Below are 17,361 nucleotides of genomic sequence, written 5' to 3' on the forward strand. Positions count from 1 at the left end.
GAGGGGATTTACATATATTTATATATGATATTATTATATTGTTGGTTGCAACCATGAAAAAATGCTATGCTGCTTACAGACAGACACAAACCAGCATCATTGGTGTGTAAATAAAACAGCATTGATGTGGAATTCTGAACCAACAAACACCAACTTTTGACATATTGTAAGTAGCAAACCAGCCCAAACACATGTAAAACTACAATAGTATACTGATATATTGACAATAATATAAAAGCATTTATATATTAGTGGAAGAGCTTCCCCTCCAAACTTGATAAAGTTTGAATTGCAGATTCAACAGACAGACACCAATTTAAATTGAACATAATGATGATTCCAAGAGTTCTATTATGATGATCAGAATAATCTCACAAGCATTACCAAAAAAAAAAAAAAAACAAAGAAATAACATCAATGTATCATAGTGCAGCAATGCATCATAACCACCTACAGACAGCTAGCATCAGCAACAGCATAAGTGCAGAACACCAAACCAAAGCATAAGACAACATCAGCAGCAGAACATCAAAACCAAGACACCAGACTCATCCACCAATATAGAAAACATAACATCAATGTTTCATAGTGCAGCAATGCATCACAATCAGAATAACAGATTCATCTACCAAAATAGACTCACCACCAACTAACAGAGTCTACATACAAAAAATCCAAGCCTAATGATATTTTCATAGATTCACCACATCCTTGAAATATTCAAATAAAAAAGTACCAACGAAAGAAAAATAGTACTACGCATCAAAGATTGAAGATCCGAATTTAACAGACAACCAAAGACCTCGGCGTTCAATAGGGCATTCTAGGTACGCTCGAGCATCACTCACTTCTTTAGCAAGAACTTGATACACCTTCATTCGAGAAGCATCACTCATGCCACTAACCTTCTCAATCTCCTCAAATAATTGTCCATTTGTGTAGTTCCGAAGGTTACCACGATCAAGCGCTGCTGCAACTGCATCTAGACCTTCCTTAATTGACCTTATTTACTCACTCAGAGTGTCACCTAATTTATTCTTTCTCTTCTTTGAGTTAGAGGAACAAGATACTTCAGCAGTTTGGTCATCTTGAGTTCCAATCCCATCAAAATTCTCTGAGAGTGACTCAGTATGATCAGTATTTTCATCATCCAAAAGAATTTGTTGCCCAGCCCAACGAAGTTGCTTTTCTTTTGGACCTATAGCAAGACTCCCAGTTGCTCGATCCTTTTCAAAGAGTTGACATAACTTTTGAAAGTTTTGAATCGGAGCATGTCGAAATTGAGAAGCTTTAGGCTTTGCCTATAGAGAATAGCATATATAATATTATATTAAATAATGATGAACAAATATTGTAATTTTCTAGTACAGAACTACATCAATCTGACAATTAGATATACCTTAAGGTAAGCTGCCCATACACCTGCTGTAGCTTCAATCAGTTGTGTTGAATGATTATATCCAAATCCACTATCAATTGTTAACATATCTTTAGCCATTGCAAGATTCCTTTTTAAAGTCTTCAACCGATTCCTTACATGACTGGAATCACAATGTACACTAAACTTGGTACTCACCGCATTGCTTGCAGCTCTATAAGCAGATGATGTAAAACTACCACCAATTTTTTGCCCTTTGAGCATTTGGTCCAAGAGTGAGTCAATAAGAACAACATCCATTTGATTATTCCATTTCAAATGTTTTTTGTCAATTTCTACTGAACATTCTTGGTCACCTTCCACCTACACTCAAAAATGCCATAAAACATATCGGAAGAAGAGCATAGCTAGTAGCAAATTATCACCCAAACAAACGCAATGTTTCACATAATACAATAACAAATTAAAATATAATTCATTCCAAGATAACATTCAAATAATAATAATTAACTTGTCAATTTTTTGTTTTATCAATAAAAGAAAAATATTATATTGATGTAAAGCAAATGAGTACATAATGGGTACATCACAAGAACAAGAACAAGAACAAGAACATCAAATAACCCTTCTAGCCCCTCTCTGTTTTCCAAAATCCATATTATAATTTGATTGTCATTGAAGATTTATATCATAATCTCTCCACATGTTAGTAGCTATTCGCTCCCTTAACAATTCTCCTTCCCTACATTCTTCAGCTAAACTTGATCTAGCCACGTTAGATTGCACTTGTGCTCTTCTAAGCTCTGTATCAACCTCCTCAATAAGACTTTCATTGGGATCAACACCCATGAGGTAGTTGTGCAAAATACAACAGGCCAAAACAATATCTGCTTGAGTGTCAACATCATAATATGGCTCTGTCCCACTTCCTAAAATTGGAAACCTTTTCTTTAGGACACCAAAGGCTCTTTCAATTGCATTTCGCAAAGATGCATGACGAAGGTTGAAAAGCTCTCGAGAATTTTCTGGTTGATGAACACTATACTCCTTCAAATGGTAACGAGTACTTCTATATGGAGCAAGGAACCCAGTTTTTAGTTTAAATCCTGCATATACTAAGTAATATTTCCCTAGGACCAACAAGTAACTAAATGATGTTAGTTTGAAAGAAAACAAAAATTGATTTATATTCATCAGCATATATACACGTTTAGTGATCACCTTGAGGAACGATCAATTTATCCATTTCTCTTGTTAATGCATTATCTAATATTCTTGAGTCTGAAGCAGATCCTTTCCATCCCGGAAGGATATATGTAAACTTTAAATCAAAAGAACATGCAGCCAAAGCATTTTGAGTGGGATAGCATTTTCGTCCTCGATATCTTTGTGCATCCTTGTTTGGCACTCTTACACGAAAATGTGTACCATCAATCGCACCAACACAATCCTGTAAAAATTCATTATTTGTATCCAAACATATAATATTATATACCCTAATTGCATTCATGTAACTACCTTAAAATAAGGCCAATACTTGGGATTGTTTCTAATCTCTGGAGGGCAGTTGAATCCATTAGGTTGCTTTAAAAAGATATCTTCCAATGATATAATGGCTTTAAGAACTTGATGAAAATGTTGACTAACAGTCTCACCTGATCGTCTATAAAAGAACTTGATCGTACGGTTCCTCAAATTATGGCCAATTATATGAAGGAATTTTGCAACTTGTTCTTCTACTTTACTTTGAGGATTGTCTCTAAGAAACTGAGTTCTTTTAAGCATGCTAACTAGTGTGGCAAACGCATCTTTGGTCATGCGTAACTGGCTACGACAATCTGCATCTTCCAAAGTCGTTAGCCATTTAATTAGGGCATATCTTTCATAATCTCCTTGTTCTGAAATTGACTTCCTTATATGATCACGACAATGAAGAATTGAGACAAGGCTGACAGCATATGAAGCATACATAGCTACACAAGTGGCTGCCCACTTTCTATACTTTTCCCACTCCTCTTGATCATTTATCTACAATTTTTTAATATAAAAAATCACATCCACTTGTTAATAATGTTCCAGAATTGAAATGATACTTCAAAAAGTTCATAGACTAGGCAACACTCAAAATGACAACCCATTTGATTGGTTAACTTGAAGCATGTAAAAATGAATAGGAGACAACAAGTTGATGCAGAAATATGAATTAATAGGCCTACTTTATCTTTTTTATATGGTGTTACATTTGAATTCTTCCTTGGTCAAATGGTAAACTATTTGGATGTTAATCAGGAAAAAACTCCAAGTGCTAATCAGGTACCAGGTCTTATGTATTAAGTTGCTAAACTATATTATTCCAAAATAAATCCAAGAATCAACCGTAGCATTAAGTTTAAAAAAATCTATCATGAACTCATAGAACTATTAATTTGTTTGTGCAGGAAATCGTGATTGAATCAGTAGCAGCAGAATCAAAGACAAATTGAAACACAAACTCAGAAATAAATAAGAAGCTTGTCCTATTCAAATCAGAGTTTTATAGTTCCAGTTTATGTATTGATATTGTATTGTTTCTACTTTAATGCTGGAAAAAACTCAAAAAGATTGGAATAGTAAAAAGCTAAATTGTGTACAGGTATTGAGCTGTCTTAGTGGGCACATCTGTCACTCTTGTAAAACTGAATTAATGTAGAAGTGTAATTTTCATTAGTTGTCATCCATCTATTGCTTAAGCTATGATTAGACTTATAATGAATTAAACAAGATGTGTGTATCTGTAACGCCCTCAAAATAATACATTAAACCCATCAATTAAGAGATTCATTAACATATGAAATTACTACATTCTTCCATTCATCAGAGTTCCAATACATAAGTATTACATGTTAACAACAAAAGCAAAATGCCCTACGGGCTTACAGCTTTCCAAGTTAACACTTGGTTACATCAAAAGAGTACTAACTCAAACACATTAAGCCCTTGGCTTGAATTTACATGTAATACATCAAAAAGTAAAACAACAAAAGTGTGTCCGCCTCTAGCCTCCCAAGCTATGTCCTTGGAGGTGGCATGCTACCTGTACCTGAAAATGATATTCCCATATAGGGTGAGCCACAGCCCAGTAGAAATACACTAAACCAACCATGAACAATGACTAAAATATTAGCAATTGATAGATGGCCAACACTGATACATTCACATAAATCACATATTTATGTCATACGACTTATGAGTCCAAGTTACCTTTCATTTTCCCTTTTTCAACGGATAGGCATATAAGCACTACCCACATTCTCAACAGATATGTATAACAACAATATCCACATTCTCAGATAAGCATATAAGCTATATCCACATTCTACAACAGATATGTATAACAACAATATCCACAGATAAGCATATAAGCTATATCCACACTTCACAAAGATAAGCATATAAGCTCTATCTTCACTTCTTTAGACAAGCATATGAGCTGTATCTACGGAGTTCATCCCCTATCTTCTCCCAACACTATCCGGTTTAGAGGTACATCCCCTATCTTCCCCTAAACCGCGGAGTACATCCCCCATCTCCTCCTCTACACATAACGTATACAAACACATTGGTTCTATATACAATCACTCAATACATATAATTAATGTATTCTATCAACCGTCAAATTCCATGACACATTCCATTGATTAGTTTCCGTTTGCCTAATCATCATGCATTGTCTACAACAATCACGACTATCCTCCACCGATAGCCCAAAGCAATTATTTCTAAACAGAAAATAAATGCACAATGGATATTCAATCAACATTTCATTTCGGTGTGTGATAAACAATTCAACTACACCTTTTAACCCCATACATTCCCAATCTCGACAGTTCCATTTCATTTCCTCATTTCTCACCATTAATTATCCCAATTAATCAAACAATGTAATTAGGTCATTATCCATAATTAACATTTCAACCCTTAGGTCCCATTTTCATCAATGATTCAACATTTATTCCATTACTCTATGCCAAACATGCAATTAGGTTTATTACAAACAAAACCCCAACTTTTGTAAAATTACACAAAAGTCCCAAACTTTCACAAAATTACCAAACCAACCCCAACATCTCAAAATACTAAAATTTAAAGACAAAATCCATAGAGAGGAGTAGGATATCCCTACCTCAAATTCGGAGCCTCAAAGAAGAAGATGACAAAACCCAACGTGCTCCAAAACCTGAAATTTTCAGATTAAAAAGTAGCCCTCGATGATCAACAGCTTTTTTGTAAAGGCCAAAGATGAGCAAATCACTCCTACTAGATCAAAACCTAGAGAGAAGGTAGAGTTCTAGAGTGAGAGGCTCAATAATGGTGTTTTTGGAAAAGTATGAGAGAGAAGAGAAAGTGAAAAAGTGATTTGAAAAGTCACAATTCGGGACTTAAAACCAGCGCCCCGCTCGAGCGTAAAACACTCCGCTCGAGCGTCACTCACAGACCCCCGCTCGAGCGACCAAATTCCCGCTCGAGCGCCGGATGCACTCTCCCAGCACTTTGACAGAGCCAGGTCTCCGCTCGAGCTTACAACTTCCCGCTCGAGTGGAACTCACACAACCCCGCTCGAGCGGCTAATCCCACGCTCGAGCGTCCAACACTGCACAGGAAAAACTGGATGGGTGTATTCCCCGCTCGAGCGCCCAAACCCCCGCTCGAGCGTACAAGCCAAAATCTGGGCAACTAGTTTTGGTTTCTAAACTCAACCAACCTGTAACAAATCTGCCCAACACATCCTATAACTCAAAATACAAAGTAAAGAGGATGTAAACAAGATCATAAACAACTACCAACATCCACGGACACATGTCCGGATCACTGTACAACAATGGTAAACCCGGGATCGCTATAGTATCCCTCCTCCCAACAGCAAAGGAGAAACAACAAACATATGGATCCAAACAGAAAATGGCATTGGCAGTGAAATACATGAGCTAAACATTGAAATTTCCATCTTATAAAGAAGAGTAAAATAAAGGATACAAATGTCATACAAAGGCAGCACAAAATGAACCCCACTTATTGTCATAGAATCACTGCCATCTCTATCTTGGTAGTCTTCTCAAGCATTCTAAGCAGGAAAGGAAGCTAATGGATTTAATCCTAATAAAGGCTTCATAAATGCTTAATTCAGGATCACTTGTGAAGATGAAAACTGCACAGAGTGCTACAACCAGTGGTGGACCCAGAAATCATGAGTAGAGGTGCCATGTTAACTCAAAATTAAAACAGTGAATTTGTTATAAAATGAAAACAGAACCATCTAATAGTAATGACATTAGCAAATTCTCCAATATGACAATAGTCATTTATCAAAAATAAGGCATTCAAATGCTTGCAATCAATGAAAAAGGTCCAGTTAGACTGTTAAAGGAACGTGTGTGGGGAGAACACAAAATAACCTGAAACTCATCAAGGGAAAAAAAAAAACTAAAAAGAATACAACTTCTAAGCCTTGAGGAACCCTAAGCACGTTTAAAATTCTGACTTCACCATTGTATGCACTATTCTAGTAATGAAATATGTTTAATTTGCCTGTGGTGGTTGAAATAATGAGAAGTTTTCTTACCTAAATGAATGCTTTCTTCAATGACAATGATATCAACTCCAAGAATTCATGTTGGTTAATTATAAACTTTTTTTGGTTATTGGAGGAAAGAGGAAGTCAAATCTGTAACCTCCTAATGAGATACTATACCAATATTTTTTAAATTTATTTTTTCATTTGTTTATTATTATGTTCATAATAGATTAGGGAGTTGTTACTTAATGATGACATGAACAGGGGCCTCCAAAGCATTATATATATCTGAACTTCCTAGATTGAGAAGCAATCCTAATTCCTAAAACATTTAAATTTAAGAGAAATATTATATGTTATTAATTTTTTATATTTTTTTATCGCTTATGTGAATATTTATGCATTAGTTCTTTGTTTAGAAATTATCATTAAATAAATAATGTAAATGAATAATACCTTATCATGCATTCTCGTAATATTGAACAATAAAAAAAAAATCCCAATATTATATTGTATGGCTTACATTGTACACAACTTGAAATTCTCTATAATACGTGAAATGATCCATGAACAAGTCTTTTGTGCTTTTCGGTTTGAAAGTCAATTTAAAAATGATTGATGTGTTAAACGCATTTTAATAACAGTGCTAGAGTGAGATTTCTAACAAAAAGAGTTGTTCTATTTTAGGCTGAAAGTTAGTTTGAAACCAAATGGCACAACAAAACTTAATTGGTTGACATGAAAAACACAACTCTTTTCTAAATTGAAAATTAAATGTGTTCTTTCTAAGTTATGGTTTTTTGTAATATTCTGGGTGAAACATCCACACGAGTAAATAAAAATAAGTAAAAAGTAATTCATGAAATAAAATATTTTTGTTTTGATGTGCATCATTTTTCCCTATAAATTATGAGACCATTTGTAAGTATCTTTGGCATTAAGAAGCACTTGTATGTAACAGATTGCTTTATTGAATGTAATGATTGTGATACCTATATGCCTCAAAGTGAGATTGTGGTTGTTCAGAAATTGAAGCTAAATTTTTTGACACAAATTACAAGTACTGCTCGATTGAATATTAAAGGGTATTTTGGGTTGCATTTTGATATCAATAGTCATTGTGAAATGTACATCATGCAATGATAATTATCAATAACAAAAATGCATTAATTCCTGATCGAAAACGAAACTGTGTATGTATATTACTAAACTGTGCATATAATCTATGGGTAATTCTATTACTTTGAACAAATCCATGTATCTATAATCTCTAATTCGTAATAAAATATATATATATATATATATATATAGGTGTGTGTATGTATGGAATATTCAATACAGATCTGAGTTTGATAAGAGGAGAAGAGAAAACGAAAGAGGGGCACCAATACCTGATTGAAACTTTCGGGCAATGAATTATCAATCGAGTTCAGTGATTGAAGATCACCAATTGAAGCAGATGATGATCCCTGATTGGAGCGATTTTCTGAATGATGCTGCGAATCAGAAATTCCTACCAGAGTTAGATCTGCAATTTCACTTCGAAGCAAAATTGTAAAGCAACTTGAACATAAATAAACAAATTGGTGGAAATCAATAGAGATCTGAGTTTGATGAGAAGGTAAGAGAAAATGAAAGAGGAGCACAAATACCTGATCGAAAAATCCAGGCAATGAATCTTCAATCGAGTTCATTGATTGAAGATTACCAATTGAAGCAAATGTTGATCCCTGATTGGAAGGGTTTGCTGAATGATTCTGCGAATCAGAGTTTGCTACCGGAGTTAGATCTTCAAAACTCGTCGATGGTGGTTTTTTGAAGCTACTCATGAATGGTTTCCTGCGAGAAGCCATGAACAATGAAACTCTTCTCTCCCCGATAAATTTTTCCCCTCAGTTTTCCAGGTCTTTTCTCACAGATATAAAATAGAATTGATGTCCTAAAAGGTCTCCTATTTCTTTATTTATTTCTCACCCCCTTTCTTTTCCCATATTTTTTTTATTATAACCAAACATAAATAGGATTACATTTCTCATTCCTTTTCCAAATCCCACCCCAAAAACCCCAACCAAACACAACATGAAAGAATTTTACAATAGCTTCACAATCTGTTCTCACCGTAATCTCTTTCCTTGATAAAATAAAGAGTTCAAATTTTTGTAAAGCATAACTAACAGCAAGAACTTCAGTATCAATGCTAGAGATATTACCCTACTATTTTCCCTAATTGAACTTCAACTTGGTCTATTCTACTCTTAAGAGTGTCTTTATTAAAATTACTTATGTTAGCTAAAGTTTCCATGTTATTCTTAATTAAACTCATGTTTTTGGTATAATCTTTGTTCATCCTAATCATCATTAAAATTAACAAAATATTTTGTAATAATATCCTTTTATCAGCTTCATTCTTTGCTGGATATGTTGTTATGCCTTCTAGTCCATAATTGTCTATTCTATAACCAGAAGCTTCTCTTAAACTTTCATCATAAAAAGTTCCAAATTCACTCATCCTTTAGCTACTGCTAATAACTCAGTAACTAAATCTTCTATTCTCGTGGTTTCTCTAGTTACCAATTCTTCTAATGTTTTGACTAACATTTTTGTTTCAGTATTTTGGGATGCTAATATATCCATTTGTCTTTGTAAGAAATTACACTTATCTTCAAGATAGTTAGACTGCCTGCTAATATCTCCTAACAAATTTTTGTTCTCAATTTCAATTTGTTTAGGTTTATCATTAATCATTGTTATAAGATCTCTAATGTCTATTTTACTTGGTAAGGTATCAAACATACTAATCTTATTGACTTCTATCTTGATATCATTATAGAGGTCAATCTGAGTATCTACTCAATGATAACACAGAGAAAGATGGCTATGATATTCCTGGAAAAGACCAACTTTTGAATTCCATCCAAGGATGTACCATCTTTAGTAAATTTGATTGTAAATCTGGTTTCTGGCAAGTGAAAATGCATCCAGATTCCATTAAGTGGACTACTTTCTCTTGTCTACTTGGACATTTCGAATGGTTAGTCATGTCATTTGGATTGAAAAATGCACTATCTGTTTTCCAAAGGAAAATGGATAATATTTTTGGTAAATACAGGAAGTTTGTCTTAGTTTATATAGATGATATTCTTGTATTCAGTAAAAATGAAAAAGAACATTACCATCATCTTCAACAAATGATAGGGTAGACTTATCGGTGCCAACCTAGTTGGGATTGGTTTGTTTTCGCTTTGATGGTCTTTGCACTCATCGTTTTGCTTTATTGATGTAATTCTCTTTGGTTCATCAATAAATTTTTCTTTTTCTAATCAAAAAAAAAAAGTATTTAAACTCTTTGTTGAACATGGTATTATTATAAGTAAGTCTAAAATAGAAATTGGTAAAAAATATATCAAGTTTCTAGGAGTAGAAATTAGTGATGGACAAATAAAACTTCAACCCCATATCACCAAGACTATTCTAGAAATGCCTGATAGTTTCCCAGAGTTAAAGAAACTACAGCAATTTTTAGGATTAGTCAATTATGCTAGGCCTCTTATCAAAGATTTAGCAAAAATTGCTGGACCATTATTATATCAAAAGACTAGTCTAAAGGCGAAAGGAGATTTAACTCTGATATCAAAATTGTTGGTTCTGGTTCTGATATAGATGAAAAGACCAATGATTTCTTTGAAAGATTACAGAAATTTAGTATATGATGTATAATTCTATACCATTTGCCACTAATACTGGCCTATCTTAAATACGAAGTGTCAACACCAATGGAACCCTGGAAGAGGTAATCCATTAGCACCTTGCCATTTATGTTCAAATTATCCTATTTCAGCTAAGTGTGCCTTGTGTGTAAAATGTTTACAAATTTGGACAAAAAATGTGAGAAAAAAAGGTAAAAACGGGCCGTTTGGGGGCAAAAATTGGAAACAGCCCCCAAATAGCCCCAAGATCATCACGGTCACCTCGGCTTAGATTAAACAAACTTGTTAGAGCAAGTGGCTCGTTGATAGGACGCACGGTTAGATATTTAGACCAAAAAATGTGATAAAAAAGGCAAAAACGGGCCGTTTGGGGCCAGAAATTGGAAACAGCCTCGAAACACTCCCGAGATCATAATGGTCACCTCGGCTTAAATTAAACAAACTTGTGAGAACAACCGGCGCGTCGGTAGGACGCACGGTTAGATATTTAGACAAAAAAATGTGATAAAAAAGGAAAAAATAAATGGATGAAGAAGTGACTTAATATTGTGCATGTAACATTGGATTACAAGAACTAAATCTTTTTGCGAGAACTTTAGGTGTTTCGTCCAATCTGCTAGAGTCAAAGTAGCCTAAGAGAACCAAATCTTGTGATGAGTAGATATTTGTAAAAAAGGTTAGACAAACTAAAGGAAAAAGTAACATTATCACTTTTCTTATTTTTATAATAAGTTAATAAACCTTTCTAGTAATATTAATTTTTATAAAATAAGTTCAATTACTTTTTGTTTGGAAAATTTTAAAGAAAATTTAAATATTGTGTATCATATAAATTGTAATTGACTGAATTGGTTTTTACAGATGTTGGAGGTTCATGGGGTGTTTAAATTCATACTGTCCGTGCAAACTCTGAAAAATTGTAGGTAAGCATGGGCTCTTGTGCTAATTAATTGACTCTGGGGGCACTTGAGTGAGAAAATTAGTGGCTCTTTCCTTATAAGTGTTGCTGGCTAGTTAATGCCAATATCCATGCTTTTGTCAGAAATAAAGGAAGTCTAAGCTTATTTAAATGGTGGGTCAAACTATCATATGTCTAGTTAATGTGATGTGAATGGTGTAACAGAAAGATTTATTGCCTTAGTAGTGGTGGGTAGACTTCTCGAGAAGTTAGAGGTCTCATTCTAAGATGTTTGTTTTCTTTATCACAAAATTAACTTGCATGAAATGGCAGGGGAATGCCTTTTTTGTATTCAATAACGATAGAATTTTCTTCTTGCAAAAATAATTGCATCTGATGTTTTTGAGATTCTTACACAATGTAAACATGATGGTTGGTTTGATGTCAAGTAATAGTGTGGCATGGCAGGGAACATGTTTGCATGTTCTAAATAATCATATACATTATTGGACAATCTATTAAAAGCATCCAAACAAAGATTTAGTTTTGTAGTGACTAATTCTCAAATCCCATCTATGTGTTCTTTTGGGGAGGAGCTGCATCCCTCCAGTTTGAAAGTAAAATTTTAAGTGTTTTACCACATTTTAGACAAACAGGGTTTAATGATTGCTCAATTCTTAACATTCTTTTTCTTTTTCTTTGGTACAGATGGATGAACTCGTGCACAAAGCTAAATTGTACGGGACTAACTGGCACTATAAGCTTTTTTGGAAGTATTATATATATTTTGATAGATATGTATGGAAAATATTTCGATAGACTAGTGGTTATATTTTTGGATGGGTGTATATAGAAAATATTTAGGTAGAATACTAGTTAAATTTTTTGATAGATACGCATGGATAAAAATTTAAATTGGAGGAATATGTACTTTGGAATTACTTGTGGTTGGAAACTTTATAATAGTTGTTGACTTTTATTAAACAGGTTCAGGATTGGATGATTTATGTATTTCGTTGAATGTTCATGATTTAAATACTTTGTTGGTATGAATAATTCTTTTTAATTACAGATTATATTGAATGGATTAGATGGAATATTTGTCTTCAATTATAGGTTTATTTTGTTAGATGTTGACCAAATTGTGATTTTACTAACCAAAATGTTGGTAGGCAAAACGGTACATTTGGCGACTAAATAATTAGTCAATAAAATTGTTAATTTTGGCGACCAAAGAGTTTGGTCGTGAATAAGTCTATTGCCGACTAAATTTTTAGTCGCGCAAACATTGTTTTTGGCAACTAACATGTGTGGTCATGGAATGTGACTTTTGGCGACTAATCTATTGGTCGTGGATTGTAACTTTTGGCGACTAACATGTTTGGCCATGGAATGTGACAATTGGCGACTAACATGTTTGGTCGAGAATATGTCACTTTTCGCGACTAAAGTGTTTTAGCGACTACATGGATTAGTCGCAGTAATGATATATTTAGCGACCAAAAATTTAGTCGACAAATCCAACTGGGTCGCTAATTACTTTTGCCGACCCTCAATTGGCGACCAAAGTGGCGACCAAAAAAAATTGGTTGTAGATAACTTTTGCCAACTAAAAATAGACTTTTGCCGACCAAATTTTTAGTCGGCAAAAGTGCGATTTCCTATAATGTGTTATGTGTGCATTTTGCATCAAAAAACGTTAGCAACAATAATCAATTGAACCAAAATGAAACAAAATAATAAATTCAATGTTAAAATCAAGCCAATTGAAATTACAAGGACTAAAATAACATAAAAGTCAAAGTACAAGATTATCGATGTAATTTGTCCAAAAAATATATAAAAAATGACATTTGGAATGATTATACCAGTTTTTATGATCAAAATATGCTCATTTAAAAGCTGTTTTATATGTATATATATGTAAGAAATATTCATATTTCTCTTATAATTATTCGATAATCAATTAATACAGCCAAGAGAGGTGTTAATGTATATATGGTATATATTCCTACATATATTAGGTATTGCTTTTTTAGATATGTTTGGAAATAGCCATAGTTAGGTTTTTAGTAGGATACTGTTTCTTATAGTTATGTTTCTAGTAGGATACTCTTTCTCAACCTATATATACAGGCTTTCTATTGTATAGGATTAATTCATTCACTATAATACATATTATTTCCTCTCTCTCTACTATTCTAACATGGTATCAAAGCTATAGGTTAAGCTCTTGGTGTTCTTCGCCTTCTAACGGGCGACAACCTTACCTTGGCCGCCCGCCGAACCTCAAACCCTTTTGCTGCTATATTTTCCTTTTAGTATTACTTCATGGTGATCTCTTTCGCTAGCCGCTAATTTATTCCTACCTCAAATATCTCTATCATAATTTTTTTTTTCCTGCTCCACTTTGTCTTTCTCTCAGTTTCAACCTCAAATAAGTTTTTATCTTCAAACCTATTTGAGTTTGAGGAGGGTATTATACCTATAGCATAGTGAGCATGGCAATATACCATGTGAACCACCTAAGCCACCCTCTTTGGCGCATTACCTAAGCCGCCCCATTGGCGCACTCTCTAAGCCGCCCCATTGGCCACTACCTAAGCCGCCTCCTTTGGCGCACTCCTTAAGCCGCTTCCTTTCTCCTTTGGCGCACTCTTTAAGCCGCCCCATTGGCGCATTACCTAAACCGACCCCTATAGCACCCCATGGCACACTCTCTAAGTCGCCCCATTGGCGTATTATCTAAGCCACCCCTTATGGCGCACTCTCTAAGCCGCCTCATGGTGCACTTTCTAATAAGTCGCCTCCTGGCGCACTCAGTCATCTGTTGTCATCATCATTTAGCACCACGTCATAAGTTATGTGTATACCATGCTTGCTAGTTCAACATCCAGTTCTGTACGTTGGTCCGATATGACCCCTTTAAACCATCCCAACATTGATTTCGGTTAGCCTCTACAACGGTCCGACATGACTCCGACATGACCCCTTAGACTATCTCAGCATTAATTTCGGCCAGTTCCTACAACTGTCCGACACAACCATAAACTGTTTCCCGACATTAACTCTAATTAGTTCCTACAATGGTCCGACACGATCATAAACTGTCTCCCGACATTAGCTCCGGCCTCTGATATATCTCAAGCACCCTTGCACTCCCGTTCAGACTTTGCAATCTATTTGCCTCTTATTTTATTTTTTAGTTTTATTTCATGTTTTAGTTTCTCTCTCCAAACTCAAAATGTTTATCCTTCTTGAATTTGAGAAGGGATGTTAATGTATATATGGTATATATTCCTAGATATATTAGGTATGGATTTCCTAGATGTGATTGGAAATAGTCATAATTAGGTTTCTAGTAGGATACTCTTTCTCAACCTATATATACAGGCCTTCTATTGTATAGGATTAATTCATTCAATACAATATATATTATTCTCCTATCTCTCTATCACTCTAACAAGAGGTATCAAATAGGTGTAATTTAACATCTTATTCAAGTTGAGATTCAATAACCATTATGACCATTGTTCCTCTTATCTTCATTAGCCTCTTTGAATGTGTATATATCTTTATATATATACGTATTGTATATATGTTTATTCCATGATTCTTCTTGGTTCCATTGTAGAGTTTCGATTTGACTATGAGTTTGTCTCAACATTTCACACGAAGGGAAAGGGTGGATTGATAATAAAGAGAGGTGAAACAACATAGCAGGAGGGAAACATTGTACAATCTTCCTAGAAGAGCTAGGGATAACTGTTATGCGAGGTGCACAACAAGTATTGTTGTGCAGCTGTTTGAGCTCATTTTGGAGCCCATTTGGATGATTCGAACAATTCACTTTTTAGATTACATCAAATCGAACATGCCTGTAAAAATTAAATTGATTGGATATTGGCAGCCATTTCATCAAATCACATCTGTATCTCAAAAATAAATATTAAATGTGATTTAAAGTGTAAAATTGAAGATAAATATGATTTGATGAAAGGGCTATCTATATCCGATCAACTTAATTTTTTACAAATATGTTCTACTCGATGTAATTAAAAAGTGAACGGTTTGGATAATCAACATGGGTCTCGAAATAGGCCCAAATAACTGCACAACATTGATTGTTGTGCACCTCACATATAGGCTCCCTTCTTCCATCCCGAATAAGATAGAAATTTTTATTTTCTATTTTCCTCCTTTGTCTTGGGTAATTTTTATATTTTCCTTTTAGAAAGTATCATAATCACATAAGCTTGTGGGTTAATACAACGAATAGTGGTCAAAAATGAAATTGTTCACACTTTTATAAAAATGTGTAAACAAAACATAACGTTTAATTAGTTCAAAACAATGGACTCTCTATTTAAAAAATATATTGTTTACACCAAAAGTGCTGGACTCTACTATTTTAGACTAATCTAAAAAAGAATTTCTTAACATGTTTACTCTTTTAAGACACATGTTGAGAAATTTTAAAAAATTATACATTTCACATAAAAATATGTATAACAATAATTTTTTTTTTTTTTAGTACAATGTACAATCATTTTAAATTTTGTAAACATGTGCTTAAAACCAAACCTTAACAAGACGTAGCAAAAAAAATATGTTTTGTTCACACATTTTATAGTGTGAAAACAAAATTGGACACTGTTGATGGGCAACACTACTTTTTTAAGAAAGACCCAATAATTTTCAAAATTGATAGAGACGCAAAAACCAGCTAGAGAAAAAAAAGATGAAAAAAAATATGTAGTTCAAATTCATTTCAAGTGTAGAATTTGTAGTACACAATTAAATCTGTACAATACCTTATGGGCATGTTTGATTGACAGGATTAGAGTATGGGATTGAGATTATTAATTCATGAGCCCAATAATCCTATGTTTGTTTTGACATTTGTTTTAGAATTATTAATCCAATGGATAATTAATCTAACAAATTTGTAGGATTATTAGTAATGGGGTAGGGTGGGATTATATATCCTAAGTTGGGAAATAAAATAAAAAGACTATTTTACCTCTAACTATATAAGCAAAAATGTAAGCCAAATCAAATCATCTCTACACAGCAAATACACAGCAGCTTTGTTGAGAGAAGATCTCCACCTTGGTGAATATCTCCATCTCAGTGTGCCAATTTCAGCCTTCGTTCGCCGGAAAATTCACCATCGGCATTGAAAAACTCTCGTTACCAGTGAGATTATCATCTTCGTCATTTATTTTTTGCAGATTTTTATCTATTTCAACAATTAATTTTACATGTTTGGTTCAAAATTTATGATAAATCATCATTGTCAGAATTTATGAGATGTATTTGTATATATATACATAGATTTATGTATTTGTAACAATGTTTTTATGGTTTTGATATATTATTATACTAGATCTGTGCAACGATTGTTGGTTTTCATGTATAAATATATATATATATATATATATATATATACAAAGAGTTTAATCGTTCACTACTATCCCAAACCCAGAAAGTGTTGATTCTGAATTTAGTTTAATTGCATTTGTGTTTTTGTTTCTTCAAAAACCAAATCAACCCTGAAGTGCAAAGATCATAATCACAAAGCTAATGTTTGTTTGTTTGTTTTTCTCTGTATATAACTATACTACAATTGGGTATCTTTTATTTTTGTAACTTTTCTTTTTAATTTTACCATTTATGATGTGTTTGGATCACTAATTTGGATAGAATTTTTTTTTTTTTTTTTTTTGGAGGGGGGGAAGGGATTCAATACCCAAATCCATGATCCAAACACAAAATTAAGCTCCATTTGGATTGTTATGAATTTGAAATTAAGGTATTTAAGGCT

At 33.6% G+C, this 17,361-nt stretch overlaps 1 protein-coding gene across 1 annotated transcript; it reads right to left on the reverse strand.

The window, feature by feature from the left end:
* Positions 1-561: 561 nt before the first annotated feature.
* LOC145800066 (uncharacterized) lies at positions 562-2,509 on the reverse strand. Its single transcript, XM_082889725.1, has 2 exons — positions 1,400-2,509; positions 562-1,301 (listed from the first exon to the last, which is right to left on the reverse strand). Exons 1-2 carry the CDS (start codon positions 1,676-1,678, stop codon positions 1,008-1,010), a joined length of 573 nt encoding a protein of 190 aa, XP_082745851.1. The 5' UTR covers positions 1,679-2,509; the 3' UTR covers positions 562-1,007.
* Between the last annotated feature and the right edge of the window lie 14,852 nt (positions 2,510-17,361).

This window comes from Camellia sinensis, chromosome 9 (assembly GCF_055761805.1).
Source record: "Camellia sinensis isolate YWXY chromosome 9, ASM5576180v1, whole genome shotgun sequence".
NCBI classification, from domain to species: domain Eukaryota; kingdom Viridiplantae; phylum Streptophyta; class Magnoliopsida; order Ericales; family Theaceae; genus Camellia; species Camellia sinensis.

What these genes read in the sequence shown, in the direction of transcription:
- LOC145800066 (XM_082889725.1), bottom strand. Translation starts at nt 1,678, where the DNA reads ATGGATGTTGTTCTTATTGACTCACTCTTGGACCAAATGCTCAAAGGG. An exon ending in TATGGGCAGCTTACCTTAAG is followed by an intron (nt 1,302 to 1,399) that starts GTATATCTAATT and finishes TATTCTCTATAG; the next exon opens with GCAAAGCCTAAAGCTTCTCA.